The following is a 21,873-nucleotide window of genomic DNA, read 5'->3' as shown; positions in this document are numbered from 1 at the left end:
TCAGCTTCCACATGTGTCTGTATCACTGTGTTGACTCACAGCGCAGAAATACAAGCCTTGATCTCCAGGCTCCAGATTCCCCACTGTGAATGTCCCGCTCTCAGCACCAGGTCTGGTGGCTGAGAATTTCTTTTTGTCGAAATCTCCAAAGTCGTTTTTAGATGTTGTTGTGAACACAATTAGTTTGATATTTTCTCCAGGTAGCTGTCTGTACCAGTACATCTGGAAGTAGTCAAAACCCTTTGTGTGGTTGCAGTGTATTGTTGCATTGTCACCCTTGTTTTTCCACAGTATGGGGGTCTGGTTGACATCACTCCCATCAATAAAACCTGTTTACAACAGCATACAAAAGTAATGAATATTTCAATTCTCACACCATTTTTAAACTGTTCACATCTGCTGGCAACCCTTAAAAGAGAGTTTACAAAATTCTTTGAAAAATTAATAATTTAATGCCAATGACAAATAAATAAAAGGTTTGTTGTTTTTAAATGTGTGAATAGTAATACACAACATGTCTCATTGTATTAAAACAAATTTAACCAACCCTAGATGTTTACCTTTGTTCCAGAGCAGAACTGGTAACAAGCTGAGGAGAACATGTTGGATGTTCATGTTCTAAAGATCCGAGTCTCCTACTGTACCTGACTGTCAGTGTAGTTACAGAGATATGAAGAGTTGCAGGTGGGAGTGTCTTGTACTCTGTGATGTTCTCTGATCTTGTTGTTGTCTATTAAAATCCACACAAGGACTCAAAGTGTGACTTGGAGTGTTTGTTGTACTCGAGGTTCCCATATAGTACTTTACATATTTGGTAACAGTTGTGAAAAGTGCGCTGGGGTTTTGTTCAGCTTTCACATGTGTCTGTATCACTGTCTTGACTCACAGCGCAGAAATACAAGCCTTAATCTCCTGGCTCCAGGTTCTTTACTGTGAATGTCCCACTGTGAGCGTCAGGTTTGGTGGCTAAGAATTTCTCTTTCCTGAAATCTCCAAAGTTGTGATCTTTTTTAGATGTTGTTGTGAACACAATTAGTTTCATGGTTTCTCCTGGCAGCTGTCTGTACCGGTACATCTGGTAGTAAAAATCACCCTTGGTGTAGTTGAAGTGTATTGTTGCATGGTCACCCTTGTTTTTCCACAGCATGGGGGTCTGCGTGACATCACTCCCACCAGTTAGACCTATGTGTGTACATAACAACAAAAGTTACCACTAGAGAACATTTTAACTTTGCAGTTTTTGCTGTCTAGCAGCTGTCTGTACCAGTACATCTGGTAGTAGCCATCACTCTTGGTGTGGCTGCATTCCACTGTTGCATTGTCACCCTTGTCTTTCCACAGTATGGGGGTCTGGGTGACATCACTCCCATCAATAATCCCTATATGTTTAACAATAAAGGATAACATAATAGAATAATAGTGCTAGATTATGAAATCCCATTCAATTGTAAAAACATGAGAACAGTCCACAGTTGATCTTATTGGTAATTACCTGCGGTCCACAGCAAACAGATGGACCACCTGAGGAGGCCTTGTATAATGATAATATCCATGTTCTGACAGAAACTCCCAGTCTCACTTAGTTGATACAAAGAGCTGCAACTGGTGGGTTTCATTGCGTTTTGTGATGTGATCCTGTGAGTTGCTGTATTGAAATATTCCTGTTCATTCAAGGTATACGTAGATGGTAGTATAAGTGGTACTTGGGGTTCCCCTACAGTACATCACAGTACATTCATTTTAATTCTGACCGGTAACACTGACAAGCTTGAGAGGCCAGGTTGTATTGTGTGACATGCTGTATTTAGTTGTGTTCTTAATTATATACATTTTTGAAGGAGCGAAACGAACATCAAGCTGGACATTAATAAAGAAAAGAGTAGAAACATGATAAACAGTGGTCTGATTTTGAAATTTTATAAAACATTATCAATTAATAACATAAAACATATAGTCCAAAGAAACAGTTTAATATAATATAATATAATAATTACTATATAATGATAGGTCATTTTAAATTGTAATTGTTACATGCTTTAATAGTTAAACTCTTCAAAGCCACAGGTGTTCAGGAAACTAAACATCTTGTCTGTCTGGCACACAGAAAGGATTTTGTATTGATTTGAGGGGACTCTGCAGCACTGTACTGACATGCAGCACAGAAATACACAACACTGTCACTTAATGACAGATTAGAGATGGTGAGCTTTGAATATTTTTCACCATCTCCGTCAAAGGTGATTTTTCTTTTCACATTGTCCTCGACATTTATGGTTTTTATATACAGATATCCCAGAAGCTTTAGAGCTTTGTCCTTCTTGTTTGTACCAGAGAATGCGATCATAATTTGTTATGCTGTGTGAACAGTTGATCTCACTGTCAACAGATTCACCGGTATTCTTAATGATGAAAGGAGGTGTTTGATCGACATGTTTGTTGTGAGAGGCACCTGTGGGGAAAAAAACAAACAAACATTTTAGATACTAAACTCATTTTCTGTGCAAAACTTTTACTTTTTAAAAAATATTTGTCTCTCACTCAGAGACTAAAGAAGAAAAATATGATGATAATTAACATTATGTTAAAGATGATGTGACCTTCTGCTGTTAGCTTTTTGTTCTGGTCTTGTCAGTTCAGCAACACTTGTGTAGTGAACAGGGTGATGTTTCTACATTAGTTTTCTTTCTCCCCCTGTTGGTGTTAAAAATTCTATAAGTGTATTCAATAAGTAAAAGCTTTGTGAAGTTGGGCCTTGATTTTTCAGTTTACAAAAACAATAGGTGACCTTAACTTCAGATGAGTGCAGCAGTTTGCAGGAGTGTCTTATGATTGTGAAACATAAAATGTACGGCTTGATTCTGTCTTTTGTACTAGCTCTTTTGTTCACCAGGAAAATCCCTCGAATGAACAATTTGATCACAGAACCTCAGAAATTATCTGCAAATTATGTTGTTAATATTCACAACTGCAGACTTAATGGAGTTGTAAATTATGCCTTTTTAAGAGCTATCAAATTCCCCTTCTACTCTTATGTCTAAATGTGATTCAAAGACATTACATGCATGAAATCAAGGCTCAGAGGTTTGCATCTTAATTTTATTATAGCTTGACTGACTGCCGTGTTGCAGGTTTATCCAGCAGATGGCAGCCTGACAGTTGGCACCTGAAGTTTGCAGACTCTGGTGTCTACAGATGTGGAGCCCCCACACAGCAGCAGCTGGAGAGAGTCCAGAGATGTAAGAGTCCATGGTGAGTTTTAGTCATGTTTTGGTCATAATGCTAAACAAATTATAAACCTTTTTACCACTTAAAACTTTATTCATCTATCAAAATCAACACCAAGAAACAGCGTCAGCAACATAGAACGAACAATGCTTAGGAGATACATTTACTACATTCTTACAATCCTGGCAATGTCTGTTGACATCACCAGTTTTAGTCTTGTAAGCTGTCCAATCCCTCCATTTTCCATCCAGTTGTGTTTTTCTTGGTCAAAATATATGTGTCAAATTTTCCATTAAGGAGATTTCTTCAACGATTGACAGCCACTGGTCCTTAGTTGAACAAGTGATAAACTTAACATCTATTAGAAGAATGCACTGTGAATGTGAGCATATTTACATCCGTTTTACATCAAGTAGCATCGCACCTTTCCTAAAGAGTGTGTTATACATAAAGGACAATGAGATGTCATAAACACACTTATTATACATATATATAATAATTTGATAAAACCTGTGTTGGCTTGAATTACAGTTTGGGAATCCTACACATGACTTAATATTCAGTTTGCACCAGATGGGGTTGTTAAACCTGTCAAGTGAAATTAAGCTAATTGAAACAAAACATGTGGGTTCAGTTTTTTCATGTGTCAAGTTGCTGAAGTGTGTTTACCTACGACTTGACAGTGATTGTCGTCTCCCAGCCTTTATTAAACATTATCTATCCAGACATTAAGTTTAGTATCCATGTGGAACAGAAAACTTCCAGCCTGGTATTTTAACTTCCTAAAATAGTGTGTGGTTGCTTCAAATAATGAAAGAGGCATGTTTGCTGCTTCAAATTTTCTGTCTTGTTCTAAAACCATCAACAGGAGGCAGAGCTTTTGGGAACAGCTGCTAATAATGATACTATCAGTCAGACTGATGATGTCACAGACAGAGATTATAAATGTTGATGTTCAAATTTAAAAATCATTATACTCTATCAGCATTTAAACCTCATGTCAATAGGTATTCACCTTTTATTCTTTGAAACTTCTCAGATTATTATTATCATTAATATTTTATATTTAGATCCATCTATTTCCGTATTTAAGAATAGTTTCCAAAAATATAATTTGTAACAATAATGATTTTAGCAGTTACGGCTTTCAGTTTGTTGGATCTCAGCAGTTTGGTTGTTGCAGATGGTTCAATGTTTTGTTCTGGAGTCTTCTGGTTTGGTTTGTCAAATTTAAGGGGCAACATTTATGATATCTCAGATTGCATATTGCTCACTTGGTTTAAATAAACCATATTTAAATATTTAGATATGGTTTATTAAAAAGCACTTGCCTCATTTATTCCATGAATTCACTACGACCTTCTATTATGCTTTTGCTGAAACTTAAAAAATAATGCAGGGTGAGAGCATTGAAGTCCGTTTTCTAACGGTTGGAAATGAAAGTCCGTGTTTGTGTTGCCGTCTCAGACACTTTTTCCTGTTTATCTGATAAGCACAAACATGTTTTTCAAGGAAACAAATGGAGAAAGTAGAAAGTGTTCTTCCGCAGTTTCACGCCCCCTGGGTTCTTTACAAATGTGAATTAAACTTAGATGGAGCACAGTTTAGACGTAAGTTTTTACTAAATTGCGTGATATGGTTCAAATACAGTCATATATTGCATCTTGATAAGGAGATTACAATTAAACACCCTCAGTCTTTAATTATTATTCATTACTGATAGTGATTGTTTATTACTGCTGATAACGTTTAGTCTACAACAATATACATTTTCCATATAAAACATAAAAGCTTCAAATCCAACTGTGTGCACCAGATCAAAGTTAACAGCTGTTGTATGTAATACAGCACATAGTTAAGTTGATTGTGTAGCTTCAGTTGACACAGAGATGGAGGTTTTCCCAGCTGTTTGCTCAGAGATGAGCAGTGTGGGTGTGAGTTGGTGCAGAGATGCAGGTGCGGCCTGTGAGCCGGAGGTTGTGGTGAGGTGGAAGTTTGCACCTCTGTCATTTCTCAGCACAGAGAGCAATCTGCAGGCTGCTGTGTGACCACATCCTCTCCTCTGCACAGTTTCAAGCCCCAGTCTGTCTTCTCACAACACCAGCTTTGACCTTCTTTTGTACACGGAGGAGAACGTTGATTTCCTGTTGTTGTGTGGTCGACACACACTCATTTTCTTTGTTTCTGACAGTGTCTGAACTAAAGGAGGAATTTCTTAATTCATGAAGAGAATACAAACTGTAATGCATTGCTTATGTTCGTGGAAAGTGGAAAAACTAGATATGACAAATAAACCCACATTAATAACTTCAAATAATTTCACAAAAAGAAAAAAAAATCAGATTAGTTGATGGAATCTAATTTAATATGAGTCACATCATTGGAAAAGCTTGTAATGAACCAAATGGACCTGAGATGTTTCAACACATGTAGGTGGATAGTAGTTGATTTCTCAGAAAACAGGCCGGTTGGTGAGCTGCTAAAAATACCTCACACTATCAGTTCAGTGATGAGATGTGAGAAGAAAGAGGGAGGATGGAAACTATTGCATCAATTTGGAGCAACTGACAGATGTTGCAGTTTATCTGTCTAATCCTCAGGACAAACCCTCAAAGAAAAATGACAGAACATGTTTGTCAAGATTTTCCTGAAACACTTTTATTGAGAAGAAAACAAAGCACACAACCGTTGAACCACCACAAACACATAGAATGATGCATTAAGTATCGATAAAAACTTGATGCTAAACTATTTGCATGCTGGTTATAGCTTTAACATTGTAAAAAGAATAAGCACAGAACTGTTAATCGAATGGCTCATTGATATACAAGTGCAAATGCACTATAACATACAGCAGTAGAAATATAACTACTATATTTTCAGTTGTATTTACAGAAAACAAGATAATCCATCTGCCAGAGTTGGTTCACCTCAGCTCAGCTCTCAGTACTTCTGCTTTCCAGTTGAACCCTGAAACAGACAATACACAAACACAACAAGTTCTTTTTATCACCTGTTCATTCACATAGTAAAATATATGGAGCCAGTTTTATGTCAAGGACAGTTGATGAAAAGTGTTTGACAAACCTGAAGTTTCCACACCAGAAACGCCACAAAGGCTCCATAGATGCTGCTCTTGATGATTAAAACAGTGTAGGAGAGTTTGAAACTCTGTGTGCTCCTCAAATATGTCACTGCACAAAGTTCAAACATTCAGATGAGTTACATGGTTCAAAGAGGAAATATCCAATGCACTTTGTGGAGACAGATTATATACGCAGCTCTTGGTTTATATACATGTGCTTATGAATTCTATCTTTTATTTTATTTGAACAGTAGATATTTTCGGTTTTCAGAATTGATGTGAGGTGAACAGACGCTCATGATGATATATTTACCTCTTGTCTTGACACTTCCGTCACTTCCGGCTGACAAGAAATAAGAAACGGATCAGACAAGAACAGATGATTGTTTACATGTATGTCCAGCAGTAAAAAGATCAGGTTTAGGTTATTTCTGAGTTCCACATGAACATACCTTCAACAGCAAAAACTGTTTCGTTAGTTTCGATAGTTTTGTTCCCATTGAAGAAGCTGACAAAGCACGAGAAGTTTGTCCCGGGTGTGGTCCAGACCTCGGCAAGGACCCTCAACCTGCTGGTGATGAAGTAGGTTCCATTATCCAACCAGGCAGCGGGGTCAGTGGCCACACCTTTGGTGACATTCTTCGCATTAACCTGCCAGAACATACTGACATGGTCTGGGTAGAAATCCCTGGCCACACAGAGTAAGGTCTTCTTCCTCTCCTTCTCATCTTTCAGGTTTCGACACTCCTTTGATGAAGGTTTAAACACTGTAACTGTTGGTGGGGTGATTGTACGCCCTGGCTCAACAAGGACAAAAGAAATAAATCAGTAGATTAAAGCTGCCTGTGGATCTACAACAAACCACCGTCCAACACCTAACTCTAAAGTATATGTGACATCTTGACATCAGAATTTATACAAGAACACAGGGACAGCAAATCACACTGAACATTAACATCAAATACAACATGATCATTACAGCTTACATTATTCACACTGAGAGTCACCGAGATTGAACTTCTTCAGATAAATGTTTGTGTTTTATTTAAAGATCTTACCAAGAACTGTTAGCTTGGTTCCTTCTCCAAAATAAGCAGGATAACTGCCAGAGCACGCTGCTGACTCTCATGTAAAAAACTGACAGAGACTTACAATGTTTAAACCTAATGTATTCAACTGCTGTATTTATGTTTTTCACCAAGTAGTACTTCGCCCTTATCTTTCTTAATTATTCATGCACTTTATATATTTCTCTAACTTTACTTTTTTTGCAAATGCAAGAATTATGGCTGTTTCAAATACTTCAAGGCAAATGCTAAATTTCACAGTTTTAAGATTATGAGTTTACCGCAACAGTAGTCGGTTGAGTATAATAACTGTCTTGTGCCTAAACCAAATGTAGCTGTAGAACTGAGAGATTTATCTTACATAGATTTTACAGTGTTTTTTTTCTGTCAGTTTTTACAACAAACACACACATATAAGACATCAAAACAGTTCCTTAACAATAAATTTGCTCATTAAGGTTAAACGAAGATGAGAACAAATATTTATGCATATGATTTTTATCATTTTCTTACCCAACACTGTCAGTTTGGTGCCACTGCCAAAATAAGCTGGTTCGTAGTTGTTCACACTGATACAAGGCTACAGAAAAAACTGCTCAACCATTCAGCACTGAAAGCTGTAGATTGTCTTTGTGTTCTTTTTTCGGTTTAAACTAAACACGTTACTGTGCACACAAAGCTCTTGAAAATGTGCTTTAACCAAAAGATATCTGTTTTAACTATTTTAAACTGCCAATTTAAGGTTTACATCATAATTAACTAATTTGTAACTAACCTGGTTAGAGGTATTGAAACATAATTTTACATTTTACCTTACATTTTACCTTTTGATATATTAACATATATATTAATAATATCTTACCTACAACGGTGAGTTTAGTTCCAGCTCCAAAGTAAGCCTCTGACTGGAAACTCACAGTATTTGACAGGGCTGATAAGAACTCACTGTGAGAGTAATACTCTGGGCACAGAGCCAAATGTTTTATTGCCACACTACTTTTGCTGGAGACTCCAGACAACACTTGTTTTTAGTGGATAAACCTCTATCTTAACTTCTTTTCCCCTTTCTAAAAAGAGAATACTTTGTTCAATAGCATGAAGTAAAAGTTCTTTAAGTATATTTTTAATACCGGCCATTTATTTAATACATATACATACAGCAAACAAGCTGTGAATCATTCCTAGGTTATTTTTTGCAACATGTCTTACCTAAAACAGTGAGTTTAGTTCCAGCTCCAAAGTAAGCCTCCGTGTAGGAGCACAGAGACAGACAACTGTAACAAAAACTCTTCCTACTGCCTCCTTATCTGTGCCACACATTTTTCAACTTTTTCACTCTTTGACATGTAAATACTCTTCTGACTTCAATCTACTTTAGGTTGCAAAAGAGTGAAAACTTCCTCCATGACCTTTCACCCTCTCCACATCTATATCTTTTTATGACTATTTTTCTGATTATTTAGCCCAGTGACAGCCACAATCATGGTTTAATCATGATTATATGGTTAGGAGTCAGTCGAGCCTTGGGGTTAATTTACAGTGTGAGAAACATCTGAACAAAATAAATCCTATCAACAACAATATTTAATTAACTTTAAAATGTTTTCTTACCTATAACAGTTAACTTTGTTCCTCCACCAAAGTAAGCCTCTGAAGTACCAGAGTCACAGTAAACTTGATCAGTGCTCAAAACAACCTGAGATGCTGCTTTTACTTTGGGCTCCTTCTTTGTGTGTTAGTTTGAGTAAATGTAACTTTCCTTCAGGTTAGATCCCATCACCTGCTGCACCATAGCCTCTGTTTTTACAAACCCTTTATCAACAAGTAACCTGTCGACTTTTATATATTTTAGTTTTCTCGAAAGCGGATTCATGAGATGAAGTTTGACGTTTTACTCACCAAGAACAGTCAGTTTTGTTCCCTGGCCGAAATAAGCTTCGAACTGACACAGTGTTTAAGCTTCAGAACAAAAGGCTCTGAGCTGAACTTAAACCATGAAGAGATTTGAAAACAATAAGTTTGTAACAGAAAAACTTAAGTTACAACGTTTTTTTTAAATCATTCATTCTGATTTCTTACCCCAGACCTTATCATAGACTGTAAATACAATATCTCTTTCTTACCTAATACAGTTAACTTTGTTCCTCCACCGAAGTGAGGTTCATAACCAGTGTCACAGTGCATTTGAGCAGTGCTCAAAACAGCCCAAGATGCTGTTTTTACTTTCATTATTTACTTTTTAATTACTTTTAAATGTTTCGTGTTTTAAGTTTCATGTTTCTTAAAATCCAAAAAACATTTGTTGTACTAGTCTGGCCTTTGCAAGTTTTTTGTAAGGCAAAACTTTTTACCCAATTAATATACCTGCTTTAACTTGTTTTACTTATGTCGTAAATGTCACTTTTCTTAAAATCCAAAACAACACTGTTTGCACTGCAGTCTGGTTTTTAAACGTTTTATGCATCAAAAATATTTTTCCTCAAACAACAGACCTGCTTTAACTCGTTTTACTTGTTTTAGAGCTGAATTCACGAGAAGAAAGTTTGATGTTTTACTCACCAAGAACAGTCAGTTTTGTTCCCTGGCCGAAATAAGCTTCGTAATTGGCACAGCGTTAAGGCTTAACATCAAAAACCACTGAGCTGAACTTGTACCCAATTGCATAAGAATTCTTAATACACCACTTCAGTCACAAAGATAACTGGATCTGTTCCATTTTAATCACTCCTGACTTACCCAAAACAGTCAGTTTTGTTCCTTTTCCAAAGTAGGCTTCGTTGAGGTTGTCACAGTGCAAAAATACTGAGCATGAAACTTCTGTGTTTTTCTACCAGAATTATCTTTATGAAGTTTTTACCATTACTTCAGTTTTTACTTAGACTCCAAAGCAATGTGAAATTTACTAAAATACAATAATAAACAGAAATATTTACCTAAAACTGTCAGTTTGGTTCCTTGGCCAAAGTAAGCAGGCTTATTGGTGGTCACAGTGTTTTCTGCTCAGCTCAATATTTCATCTTTCAATAACAACAGTTTGTCCTTCACTTTCACACCAGCATTTACATTTTTTAGTTAGTTGTAGTGAACTGAAGATGTGAGAGCTCAGACTTACCCAAAACAGTCAGTTTTGTTCCTTTTCCAAAGTAGGCTTCGTTGACATTGTCACAGTGCATAAAACTGTGCATGAAACTCCTGTGTTTTTCTACCAGAATTATCTTTGTAAAGTTTTTATTAATACTTCAGTTTTTACTTAGACTCTAAAGCAATGTGAAATTTACCAAAATACAGAAATAAACAGAAATATTTACCTAAAACTGTCAGTTTGGTTCCTTGGCCAAAGTAAGCAGGCTGAGTGTTGGTCACAGTGTTTTCTGCTCAGCTCAATATTTCAGCTCTTTCACAGCTAATACGTCAGTTTATAGTGAGACTCTAAAGCTGTGTGGAATTGTGACATTGTGAAATTTACCAAAATACAGTAATAAACAGAAATATTTACCTAAAACTGTCAGTTTGGTTCCTTGGCCAAAGTAAGCAGGATCAGAGTAGGTCACAGTGTTTTCTGTTCAGCTTAATATTTCAGCTTTTTTATAACAACAGTTTGTCCTTCACTGTCACACCAGCATGTTTTAATTGTTTTAAGTTAGTTGTAGTGAACTGAGGTTGTGAGAGCTCTGACTTACCCAAAACAGTGAGTTTTGTTCCTTTTCCAAAGTAAGCTTCATTTCCATAGTCACACTGACTTTCTCCTCTACCAAAAAGTCTGAAAACTTTCCATGATCATGATGTTGAGACACCGTCTATTAATCCAGAGAATGAAGAAGCTTTAAGATTGTGAGATGATCTTCATAATGTCCAGAGTTTTTTGTGTTTGTCAAGATGAGTAAAAGAAGAATCCAGACTCTCTAATTATAATTCAAAAGTCATTTTTCAAACTTTTTCCAACATATTTCTGCATATAAATGAACTTTTCAGTGTCAAAGTGTCCTGCCATCAGACACAGCTTCAGATTATTGACGTTTTCTGCTCTGCCAAGTGTTTCAAGTTGCCTGTAGCCGTCTACACAATGGGTGTCAATGGGAGGAGGTTTTTGTACGGCGGCTCTATGGGATTGTATCACCGTGGCCCCCTGTCCCCACGATGAAAAAGCATCACACAAAAACCTAAAGTCTTTCTCGTTCTCTGCTCTCTCCTTCCCCCACCCATCGTCTCCATATCTCAGCCTCCATCTCTCTCTGTGTGAGAGCAGCTGTACAGGTTGGGCTGACTGACAGCTGAACAGGCTCCAGTCTGACTGTTGCTATTTCAGTGTCGACTAAGAAAAGAAGCAACAACAGAGGGAAGGAAAAGGGAGAGTGTTTTTGTGTTTGTTTATAGCTGTTCAGAGGAAGTGACACCTCTCATGGTCACACCTCTTTATCCACCCAGTCATCAGTGCAGAGACAAATTTACTGAGGAGCGTTCACTGACGGATGTGACTGATACTGTAGGAGATCCGTAAATTAAAATGTTGAAATTAAATTGCTAATTTTTTAATCTAATTTTGAGATTTCAAATGGACACTGTAAGAAGTCTCCCTTTAGTGAGTAATGACGGTAATCGAAGCTTAAAGCTGTACTTATCAGATATATAATTTTAATTATGGCTCATAGAAATCTGTATAATTGTGAAAGTTGTCCTCCTGTACCCACCGATAGTTATTACCTGTCTCTGCTGTCCCCCTCAGCTCTATGAAGCATTTCAACATTTTTGAGCTCATAGTTTTTGTTTTCTGGCTGCAACTTAATCATCTGGTCTGTCTCTGCTCTCTCTACACTTTACACTACCTGCCCAGCACTAAACAGAAGACAAAGTTAACATCCAACTGGTAAACACAGTGGAGTCAAAGAACCTCATATGGTAGAACTAGTAGAGACCAAAACCAGAGCTAAAAGAGAGTTAATATTGGCCCCAAATTCACCAGCTGGACAGAGACACAACTCCAAACAAATGCTAATGTTGTTCTGTGTCTGCCGGGTGTGTAGATAGTCAACACATTTGCCATATTAACTTCACAAGGTGACAGTATGTCAGTGTTGGGTTCACAGCTTGTTCTGCTGCCCCCAGATGGCCATAAAAACTGTCAGTGCAGTTTAACAACAAATTTATATAGTGACATGATACTCGGTGTAACAAGTTTTTAAGTTATAATACAGTAATAACAACTCAGAACTGATGAGAGGAAAAATGTTACAACCTGGTTTTGCTACTAGTATTGTCTTACTGATGCATATGCGTCATTGCGCCAGTTTTTAATACAGTTTTGATCCTTTTTGTTTTGTTTTTTAAATTATTACATTATTGGAAGATAAACACAGATAAAGGCATGGCATCTTTAAACAACACATCTTCTAGCTTAAACTCAATGTTCATTAAACAAGTATTACATTCTTTTTTTTCGTTCATTCCACCGTTCTTTTAAAATATTCAATTTTTTGTTTGATAAATTGATGAGGACAAGTTTTGCATTTATACATTTACATATGGCATTAGTCTGCTCACTGTGTAATCTTATGTATCTGTCGCGAAATTAAAAAAAATCTCAACAACATTTTAGTCTGCCCTAATATTATCATTATTATATGACATGAATGGTAATAATCGTTTATGTTCCTTTTTTATACTTAATAAAACTAACTGCAGTATATGCATTATATTATGTGTATATTGCATTTACTCAGCTGTACTTAGATAACACCATATTCAAACCTCTTCATAACTACATTTATTCACTCAAATGATTTGACTGGCCACATCTTTTACATACAGTATTGAACTTACTTTGTCACCATCACATCTGTGTGTAATCTCACATGGACCCTGTAGAGGTCAGTGTGTGCCATCCTCTTAAACTTCATATACTTTATTCTTGTCAGGCTGCACGCAATTCAATTATATATGAAAGAAGATGAGGATAGAGTGACACAGTTGACACACTATTCAGGGCAATAATGTTGTATAGGATGTATCAACCTCACCATGTTTTCACCTGCTCACTTATCTGAACTGATCAGCTTTGTGGTGTTGCACAAACATCATTGAACTGTGAAGAGGCAGTTCTTGTACTTTCCAATGAACATGTTTTCTTCCTTTAGTTGAAGTTCTGATTTATTATTCCTTCATTAATCTGTAGATTATTTCATAAACTAGTATGTTAATCGTTTGGTTGCTAAACTGTCAGAATATAGTGAAAAATATCCATTATCATTTTGTAAAGGCTAGAAAAGCAGCACAGCAAGTTGTATCACAACTACAATAGTTATTTTTTTCACAGTTTTACTTACACAAGTAATTGATTATAAAAAATAGTAGCACTGTTATGTCTCACACCAGTTTCTCTGTACAGCTACAGTCTCACTGTGCCAGCAGTGTTTAGACGTCTCTGTTGCTTCTTCAGAGGATCAGACTGTTTGACATGAAACAAACAGTCGGATCGCTACAACACATGGACAAAAGCATCTCAGATTGGGACGTTTTTTAAACTAACTAGACTCTTCTGCTTGAAGCTTAATGATTGAAGTTGGCTGAGAGGAATTTTGGATGCTCCTATCATTCGTGCTACTCTCTTTTTCTCTCTCATATCATCTCAAACATAAATTATCCAGATTCAGACACGTAAAAGAGATATTGCAACAAAATATTTTAACCAGCCTCATTAGGAGACCATGATGAGTCTTGCATTAGTTGCACATCAATTATACATGAGTGATATAGTATAAAGTATCTCAGTATGGAGAAAAATGTGATGTCAGTATCTCTGACTTTGGCATGTTGTTTTGAGAGTAAAGGGAGTCCAGTAAATATTGGCCTAGTCTTTTTTCGGCACAAAACTTTCTTTATTGTATGAAAACCAAACAAGCCACGGCTCCTTCCTGCCTCATATCATGTGTTACAGACACACTTGGTATTTGTATGACTGTCTGGTGTGTGTGCATCACTGTGACTGGCAGCACAGTAGTAGGTGCTGCTGTCATTCAGGAACAGCTCAGTAATTTGAAGAGAGAAGTAGTTTTTGGATGTATTGATGGACGACTGGAAGTGGCCCACAGTTGTGTCATACTCTTTCCTGAGAAACTCTATTGGAGCTCTGTAGTGGTTTTGTCGGTACCAGTACATGGTATGGCTGCCCATGCTGAGCCCTGGACCCAAACTACACTCCAGCGTCACGGTGGCTCCTTTGTTAAACACATGATCTCCAGACTGCAGAACTACAACAGTGAGACCTGCAGCACATGTAGAAAACAGTACTGTCGATTCACACAATTATATGATGGAAACCTGACATTCAGGCACTGGTTAGATAAAACAGACAGTTTGAGATGGAACATAAAACCCACCTGAGTGCAAAAGAAGTGACAGATAAAGGACTGTGATGATCATGTTAGTGATGAGCCTTCTTTCAGCTGAGTGATACAGACACACATCACTCTGTTCAGCATAAAGGAAACACGAGGTCACATGATCATGACTCACTGTAATTCACATTGGCTGTTTATGAACTGAAACTTTGAAGCATATTAAATATTAATTCCTCCCTTATTGCTAAGGACATTTTTTAGACTGAGATTTCCAGAACTAATGCTGCAAATCTCATATAGCATTTAATTATTCCCCCAAAGTTTATGTGTGTAACAGTGGCAAAGTAAGGAACCTCTACATTTATTGGCAGCAGTAAATTCAACACTGAATCAGAGTAATAAATAAAATAAAATAAACTGGCATATAAATAGTTTTTAATCAAGAATACATTTACGTTAAAATCTTACCATCAAAAGTATAATTCTGTGAAACGTCATCACTGGATAATGTAATTACATTACCCTGCTCCATCAACCAGTGATTGCCTTTAAGGGATACAACAGAAAACATAGTTCACTGTTACATTACTCTTATTATAACATGAGGTCACATTATTAGCCAACGCAATTATGTCATTAGGAGTTAAAAATATGGTCTTGTGATGTCATAACTTTCAGTTAATGTAATTCCAAGAATACATTCCAGATATTTTATTTAATTGTTATGTAATATAACAAACTATCATTTTAGTTTAGTTTCAGTTAATGCTGACATTATTAATCATTTAATCAATGTGTTGATCAACAATAAATTAGTCAACAATTTTGATAATTGATTACTTGTCATTTTGTTTGAGTAAAACATTGAACTCAATTGTGAATATTTTCTGCTCTTCTCTGTGTTCTGTCATTGTAAGTTTTATATCTTAAAACAAGCAGTTTGAAGAGTGCACTTAGGCTTCTCCTCCACATTTTCTGACATTTTTTCTGACATTTTGTAGATTAAACAATTTTGTAGATTAAACAATGAACTACCGTATGTATATATATATAAAAAGCAGATTATTAAACACTGAAAATAGTTGCATCTTCCTGCTTTACTGCTATTCTGTAGTAAAATGTTGAAACGAGCTGAAACGAACTCTTCTGCTAATTAATCTTTAAATCATTTCAAAAGCAATAACGCAAAACGTTTTGGTTCCAGCTTCTCCAACATGAGAAATAGTTTTTTTTAAATTATGAATTGAATATCAAAGAATTGATTGATAGATTAAGTGATAGTGAAAATAATTATTTATAAACTTTTTGTGTGTGTTTATCTTATATATTATATGTATTTATATGTATATCATGCCAATAACTACTCCACGTTTAGTCAAACTTTCAGGATCCTGAACTTGAAAACACCTGAGAACAGAGAGCAGGTTTTTGGTGAAGGGTGACATTAAACCACATCACTGTGTACTGGCAGCACAGAAATACACAGCTGAGTCTGATAGATTCACACTGTGAATAATCAGAGCTCCTGTTTTAACTTCTTCTCTTTTAATTTCAAACCGATGTTTGAACTGCTCCTCATAGGTGGGGTCACTGCCAATGTAGCTGTATCCAATTAAATTCATCAGACCGCTGTCTGTTTGTTGGTACCAGAGCATTACATTAAGTCCAGTATCATCATGACTGCATTTAATCTCCACACTGGCTGTTTCGTTTGCAATTTTTGGATGAGATGGCTGAAACTTCACACTCTTTGTTTGATCTGTGGGTAAAACAGAGTTAAAATAAAGCAGCTGATATACGTAGATGCCATGAAGCTAAAACAACTGTATAAAGGCTGAAAAAAATTTAACAGCACAAATAAATTGCTTCTTTGTGGTTAATTCAATTACATGGAAGCAAGATGAGAAGAAATCCGATCACAGTTGGAGACATCCTCCAGGTTTGTGCTGCTGCAGGAGAAACGCAGCTTATTCTAGTGAGAGTCTGTATGAAGTGAGATCCTGCCTCTTCTGCCGGAGTCTCAATTGCAGGAAAAAGATGAGGGTTTTTTGTGAGGGAGTGGCATTGAACCACATCACTGTGTACTAGCAGCGCAGAAATAAACAGCAGAGTGCGACAGGTTTGCTGTCTTTATAATCAGAGAGCCTTTCACTGTGCTTTGTCTTGTCAGAGTAAATTGTTCTTCAAACTGCCCCTCGTAGTTTGGGGAGCTTTCATATCCGTATCCGATGAGGGTCATAGACGGACTGTTCTTTCTTTGTTGATACCACAGCATTATTACAAGGTTCGTATCATCATGGCTGCAGTTAATCTGGACCTCACTGCTGTCCTTCACTATCTGGGGAGGAGATTGGTGAAATGTGACAGCGTTCACCTGACCTGTTGAGAAAGAAGCAGCAGACAAGGATTCAGTACATTGTAGTTAAAATGATTGTTCAGCAAGTTAAACATAACTAATGATGAGTTTCATGTAATTCAGGATGAAATGTGAGATCTCACATGAAAACCAGATGAAGAGAAAACCAAATGTTTGCACAGGTGAAGACATTGTCAAGTACTGATGTGAGGAAAGTGTAGACTTTAGAAATATAAGACTTAGGGTGAAGAGGGAGGGTGTTGTGTCTGTGTCAGTTAATTCATCACCTTTCACTTCTGCTGATAAAAGCTTCATGCCATGTGCTGTGTCTCCACCTGTTGGTTGAATCCAGGACAGTCATTTACACGGCTGCAGCACAACTGACGCTTGTCGGAAAAAGACGGACATAGATCATCTTAAGTGTTGAAACAATGACCAATAATATATTCTTTTATTTTAAATAGGAATTTATTCCTTATTCACTTTCTTTCTTCTTCCCCAACTTCCATTAATATAAGTTAAATGACGTGCAGTAGAAGTCACTGATATCATCTTCTCCACAATGTGGTTGAGTTTCTTCCTTCATTTGATTATTGTTAATGTGAATCAGGTGTCAGAACAATAAACAGCTTCTGGGTTGTATGTTTTTGTCACAGACCTGAGGTCTTCCACAGCACTGTGTAGACTTGCAGCGCACAGATAAACAGCCTCATCTTTCTCCTGAACGCTGGATATTGTCAGAGACCACTGCTTCTCCGTCAGTGTCACTGCCTGAAAACCAGATTTGAATTCTTCTTCAAAGGTTGCAGAACCAGCTACTAAATAAACCACTAACTGAATATCTTTTCCTCTCAGCTGTCTGTACCAGTACAGATATTCATAATCAGTGTCATTCTGATAGCAGTGCATTTCTGCCGAGCCATTGGGAAGCCTGGAGATGTAGCGGGGCCACTGAGTGATCAACACAGACTGAGAAACACCTGAAAGACAGAAAACATTATAAACATGTCTACTAAATCACTTTAATATTAGCTGTATCTTTACATGTTTTTAAAATGTTTTTAACAAAGGTGAAATCAAAAGTTCACTTCAGAGCTACAAATGATTAAAATGTAGAAGAGGCCATATTGTGTTTGTGTGTTAACTTTACCTGCAGCCCAGAGTACAAAGAAAGTCAAGGTGGTGATGTCTGGGATCATTTTGACTTTGGAGGAGGAAATAAAATGACTGAAAATACAATGAGCTAACACTTGAGATCTGAAGGGCGGAAATGACATCAGGACAGGAGGGAGTCAACAAAGCTCATTAGCCATGGGGAGTCATGGGAGCAGTTGTGAATGAAGTAACTGTTATAATGAAGACTGTGGTTTCAGTGGTTTCCTGTCTGTGTGCTCTTATCTGCTGGAGGTTTTTGTTCGAGAGAGTCACTGTCTCTATTACTGTGCATACTTGCTGCACCAAAATATTCTCCGCTGTCTTCAGGGTGTCTCAGGTTCAGGATGTGAAGAAAAGCTGTTTTCTCTCCATCTCCACTCACTTCAAAGTGTCCTTCAAATTCTTTCTCAACCTTAGGAGTTTTATAGTTCATATATCCAATCAGCTTTAGAGAACTGTCTCCTACTGAGCGCTGATACCAGAGTATCGTGTCATAGCTCGAGATATGATGTGTTAAACTCAGGTTGACTACACTGTTAGGATTCCCCAACAGTTCAGCTGGAGTCTGAAACACTTGTTTTTCTTTATTAAGATAAACACCTGTGAAGAGAGTATAAAAAACAATGTTAGGTAGCACTTTAACACCCTTCCTTTATACTATAAAGCTTTTAAAAACAGTTAATTTGGAATAAAACACCAAAGAATAGGAGGGTCAAAAAGGATGAAAGAAAGAGGATGTAAATATTCTACATTCCTCTGTCTGAAAGTATTTTTTAGAGTTAAAAGTGTCTTCATCAGTGTAGAATACCTCCAATCCAGATCAGAGTAATGATGGATATGATGAGAGGAGATGCTGTCATGTTGAATGTGAAGAATCAACTACAGTCTCTGCTGTGCTTTGTGGATCAGCAGCTGGAGGAAGTGATACAGAGGAATCTGAGCTCAGGTTGATGTACAGACTGTTGTAGAGCAACTTCAGTTCATGGTGACTGAAAGTGTTTGTTGTGTAGAAATACTTCCTGTTGACTACAGTGTGCTTCATTCAAGAATAATAAGGATGGTGCTGCTCTTACATCATCACTCCTTCACTATAATGATAGAGGTTTTCAACCAGGCAAGATTTTGATGCTGTGTTTAAAGTTCAGTTGAATTCATAAGTTTCCCTGAGCTGATCAGTCTGAAATTGTTGATATTCAAGAGAATTCATTATCACCAAATGACCTTTATCCTTCAAGGCTTTGGCTTTTAGGAATATTACTAATCTTTGATCTGAATGTTTAATCCAGAAAAGACAGATGATTGTAATTGAAGCAAAATTAACAAGTTCTTGACAAGTTGTTAATGTGTCTAAAGCAGGAAAGGGACATGAAATTGAGTTAATGATGAACAAAGATGAATAAATGATAAATCATTGGGGGTATTTAACCTACTTTCTGAGGAGAGAGGGGAAGAGGTTTTTGTAAAGAACAGATGGAGGGTTGATGTACTGTGGCTGACTAGCTGCACAGAAGTACGTTGCGGTGTGTTCCAGTGCCTTTAGTTTGTTTATGGAAAGTGAACCATTTTTTGTTTTGTCACTGCTCAAATCTCCAGCTAATTTGAAATGTTTTCTAAATGGTGGTTCCATGCTGTCGTTATTGAACTGTGCATATCCATATCCAAGAAGTTTGAGAGCTTTGTCCCCTGGTGACTGCTGGTACCACAGCATCACTCTGTAGTCAGATTTTCCATGGGTGCAGAAAAGTTGTACATCATCACCAGCATTTCTGATGAGAGCAGAGGGAGACTGATGGACCTGAACCCCCAGAGAAACACCTGCTGTAAGCAGAGATGGACAGATTATTGATTTAAGATGTAAATATAAATACGGTACCTCTTACTTCACAGTGAAGCAGCTGTTACCTGTGAGGAAATAGCAAAAGAGAAATGAAATCATCATGTAGAGATCTGAACATCATGGATGTAATGCAGCATCAGTTCATTGATGACAGGGTGTCTGTTGTTTCTCACATTTAAGGAGGAACGATGATGCAGGAAGGAGGCGTGGCTTTATTTATTTGCATTTTAAACTTTAATTTCTATATATGCTCTTTTGTTGATGTTGGATTTTTGTGACAGATGTCATTATATTTTATATATTTTTTTTTTTTGGGCTTTTATGCCTTTAATGGACAGCACAGTGGAGAGTGACAGGAAACGGGGAGGCAGAGAGAGGGGGAATGACATGCAGTGAAAGGCCGTCCGATGCGGGATTCGAACCGGGGCCGACTGCAGCGAGGACTGTAGCCTCTACACATGGGGCGCCTGCTTAAACCACTACGCTACACGACGCCCCGATGTCATTATATTTTAGAACAGAACATAAATAGAGACTCAATTACATTAGCTGATGATATGATTGCATCAAACTAAAATACAACCACAAAAACAGGTGTCTGGAAGCAGTTTACTCAGTGTCTTATTCAAAACCACTGATGATAAAAGATTGTGCAGGGTTTTTGTTAAGTTCAGAGGGGATTTCTGTCAGTGTGCTTCTCTAGCTGCACAGATAGAAACTGCCGCTGTCGCTCTGTGTGCTAGAAGTTTGAATATAAGAGAGCCATTCTTTGCTGTATTCCCACCCAAATCTCCAGAGATATTAAAGTCCCTCATATATGACTCTTCCATTTGGACATTTTGAAAGTTCAAATATCCAATGAGTTTCATAGCTGTGTCTCCAGGTAAGCGCTGATACCAGAGCATCACCCTGTAGTCTGTTTTATCATGGGTGCAGAACATCTGCACTTTGTCATCAGGTTGTGTGATGAGATCAGAGGGAGACTGATGCACCTCAAGTACCAGACAAACACCTAGAAAGAAAGAAAATGAATGAACCATGTAGAAACTATAGATGAAGTGATATTCATGAATGATAAAAGTTATTACCAATGAGCAAAGATAAAAAGAATAATGTTGACATGTTGTCCTCCTGCTTGAATGAACACAGAAAACTCTAAGTGCCTCTAAGTTCTTGACTGAATAAACTTTTAACTATACACTCTTTGATTAACACCCTCCCCTCTGCTAGTGTCGGTGCTGTGTGTTGAGCTGAAGTGTATCTCTGGAGCTCCAGCACCACCTACAGGGAAGATATAAAAGTCAAAATAAGGCTTCTAATGCATCAGATTTATTGGCAAGCAGTTTTTGTTCAGCTGCTGATACTTCTCACATCACTGTGTTTGCTGACAGCACAAAAATACACACCACTGTCCTCCAGCTGCAGGTTTCTCACAGTAAGAGCCCCGTTCTCTATGTTTTCTTTGGTAGCTAAGTATTTGGTTTGATTCTTCTGTACATAATCAGGGGCCCGTCCATAAATTGTGTAGACAATAAGTGTCATGGTCTCCCCTGGACGCTGCCTGTACCAGTACATCTGGTTATGACCAGCATCTTTTTTGTGGCTGCAGTTCATCTCTGCAGATTTGGACAGATAATTCCAGCTGACTGCAGGGTGTTGGGTCACATCCTGGCAGTGAACTGTGTGGAGAAAATACAAAATTCAAATATGATTTGTATTCCCTTTAGGGGAAAAATGTTAAGTTATACTTCCATTAATATATGTTTTTAGCGTTTTTCTGCACTGATTGTTTTTTAAATGCTCACAGTAATTTG

The 21,873-nt window shown here is 37.2% G+C and overlaps 1 protein-coding gene and 2 gene segments (V, D, J or C); all 3 read right to left on the bottom strand.

Annotated features, from left to right (window-relative positions):
• Positions 1 to 629, bottom strand: LOC111225596. The segment is given in 2 exon segments: positions 1 to 329; positions 561 to 629. Coding segments are annotated over 2 exon segments (384 nt in total).
• A 5,232-nt stretch (positions 630 to 5,861) lies between these two features.
• On the bottom strand, positions 5,862 to 17,259 carry LOC111225593. The gene is made up of 9 exons (XM_022750567.1): positions 17,211 to 17,259; positions 16,797 to 17,090; positions 14,358 to 14,636; positions 11,170 to 11,174; positions 9,277 to 9,319; positions 6,763 to 7,107; positions 6,624 to 6,653; positions 6,313 to 6,419; positions 5,862 to 6,195 (listed from the first exon to the last, which is right to left on the bottom strand). The coding sequence occupies exons 1-9, from the start codon at positions 17,257 to 17,259 to the stop codon at positions 6,169 to 6,171; spliced, it is 1,179 nt and encodes a 392-aa protein (XP_022606288.1). The 3' UTR covers positions 5,862 to 6,168.
• A 414-nt stretch (positions 17,260 to 17,673) lies between these two features.
• Positions 17,674 to 18,266, bottom strand: LOC111225332. The segment is given in 2 exon segments: positions 17,674 to 18,047; positions 18,218 to 18,266. Coding segments are annotated over 2 exon segments (423 nt in total).
• Between the last annotated feature and the right edge of the window lie 3,607 nt (positions 18,267 to 21,873).

Source organism: Seriola dumerili, unplaced genomic scaffold (assembly GCF_002260705.1).
Source record: "Seriola dumerili isolate Sdu_G_001 unplaced genomic scaffold, Sdu_1.0 BDQW01000149.1, whole genome shotgun sequence".
Taxonomy (NCBI): domain Eukaryota; kingdom Metazoa; phylum Chordata; class Actinopteri; order Carangiformes; family Carangidae; genus Seriola; species Seriola dumerili.
The sequence above is the reverse complement of the archived record's forward strand: the minus strand, read 5'-3'. Positions and strand labels throughout refer to the sequence as shown.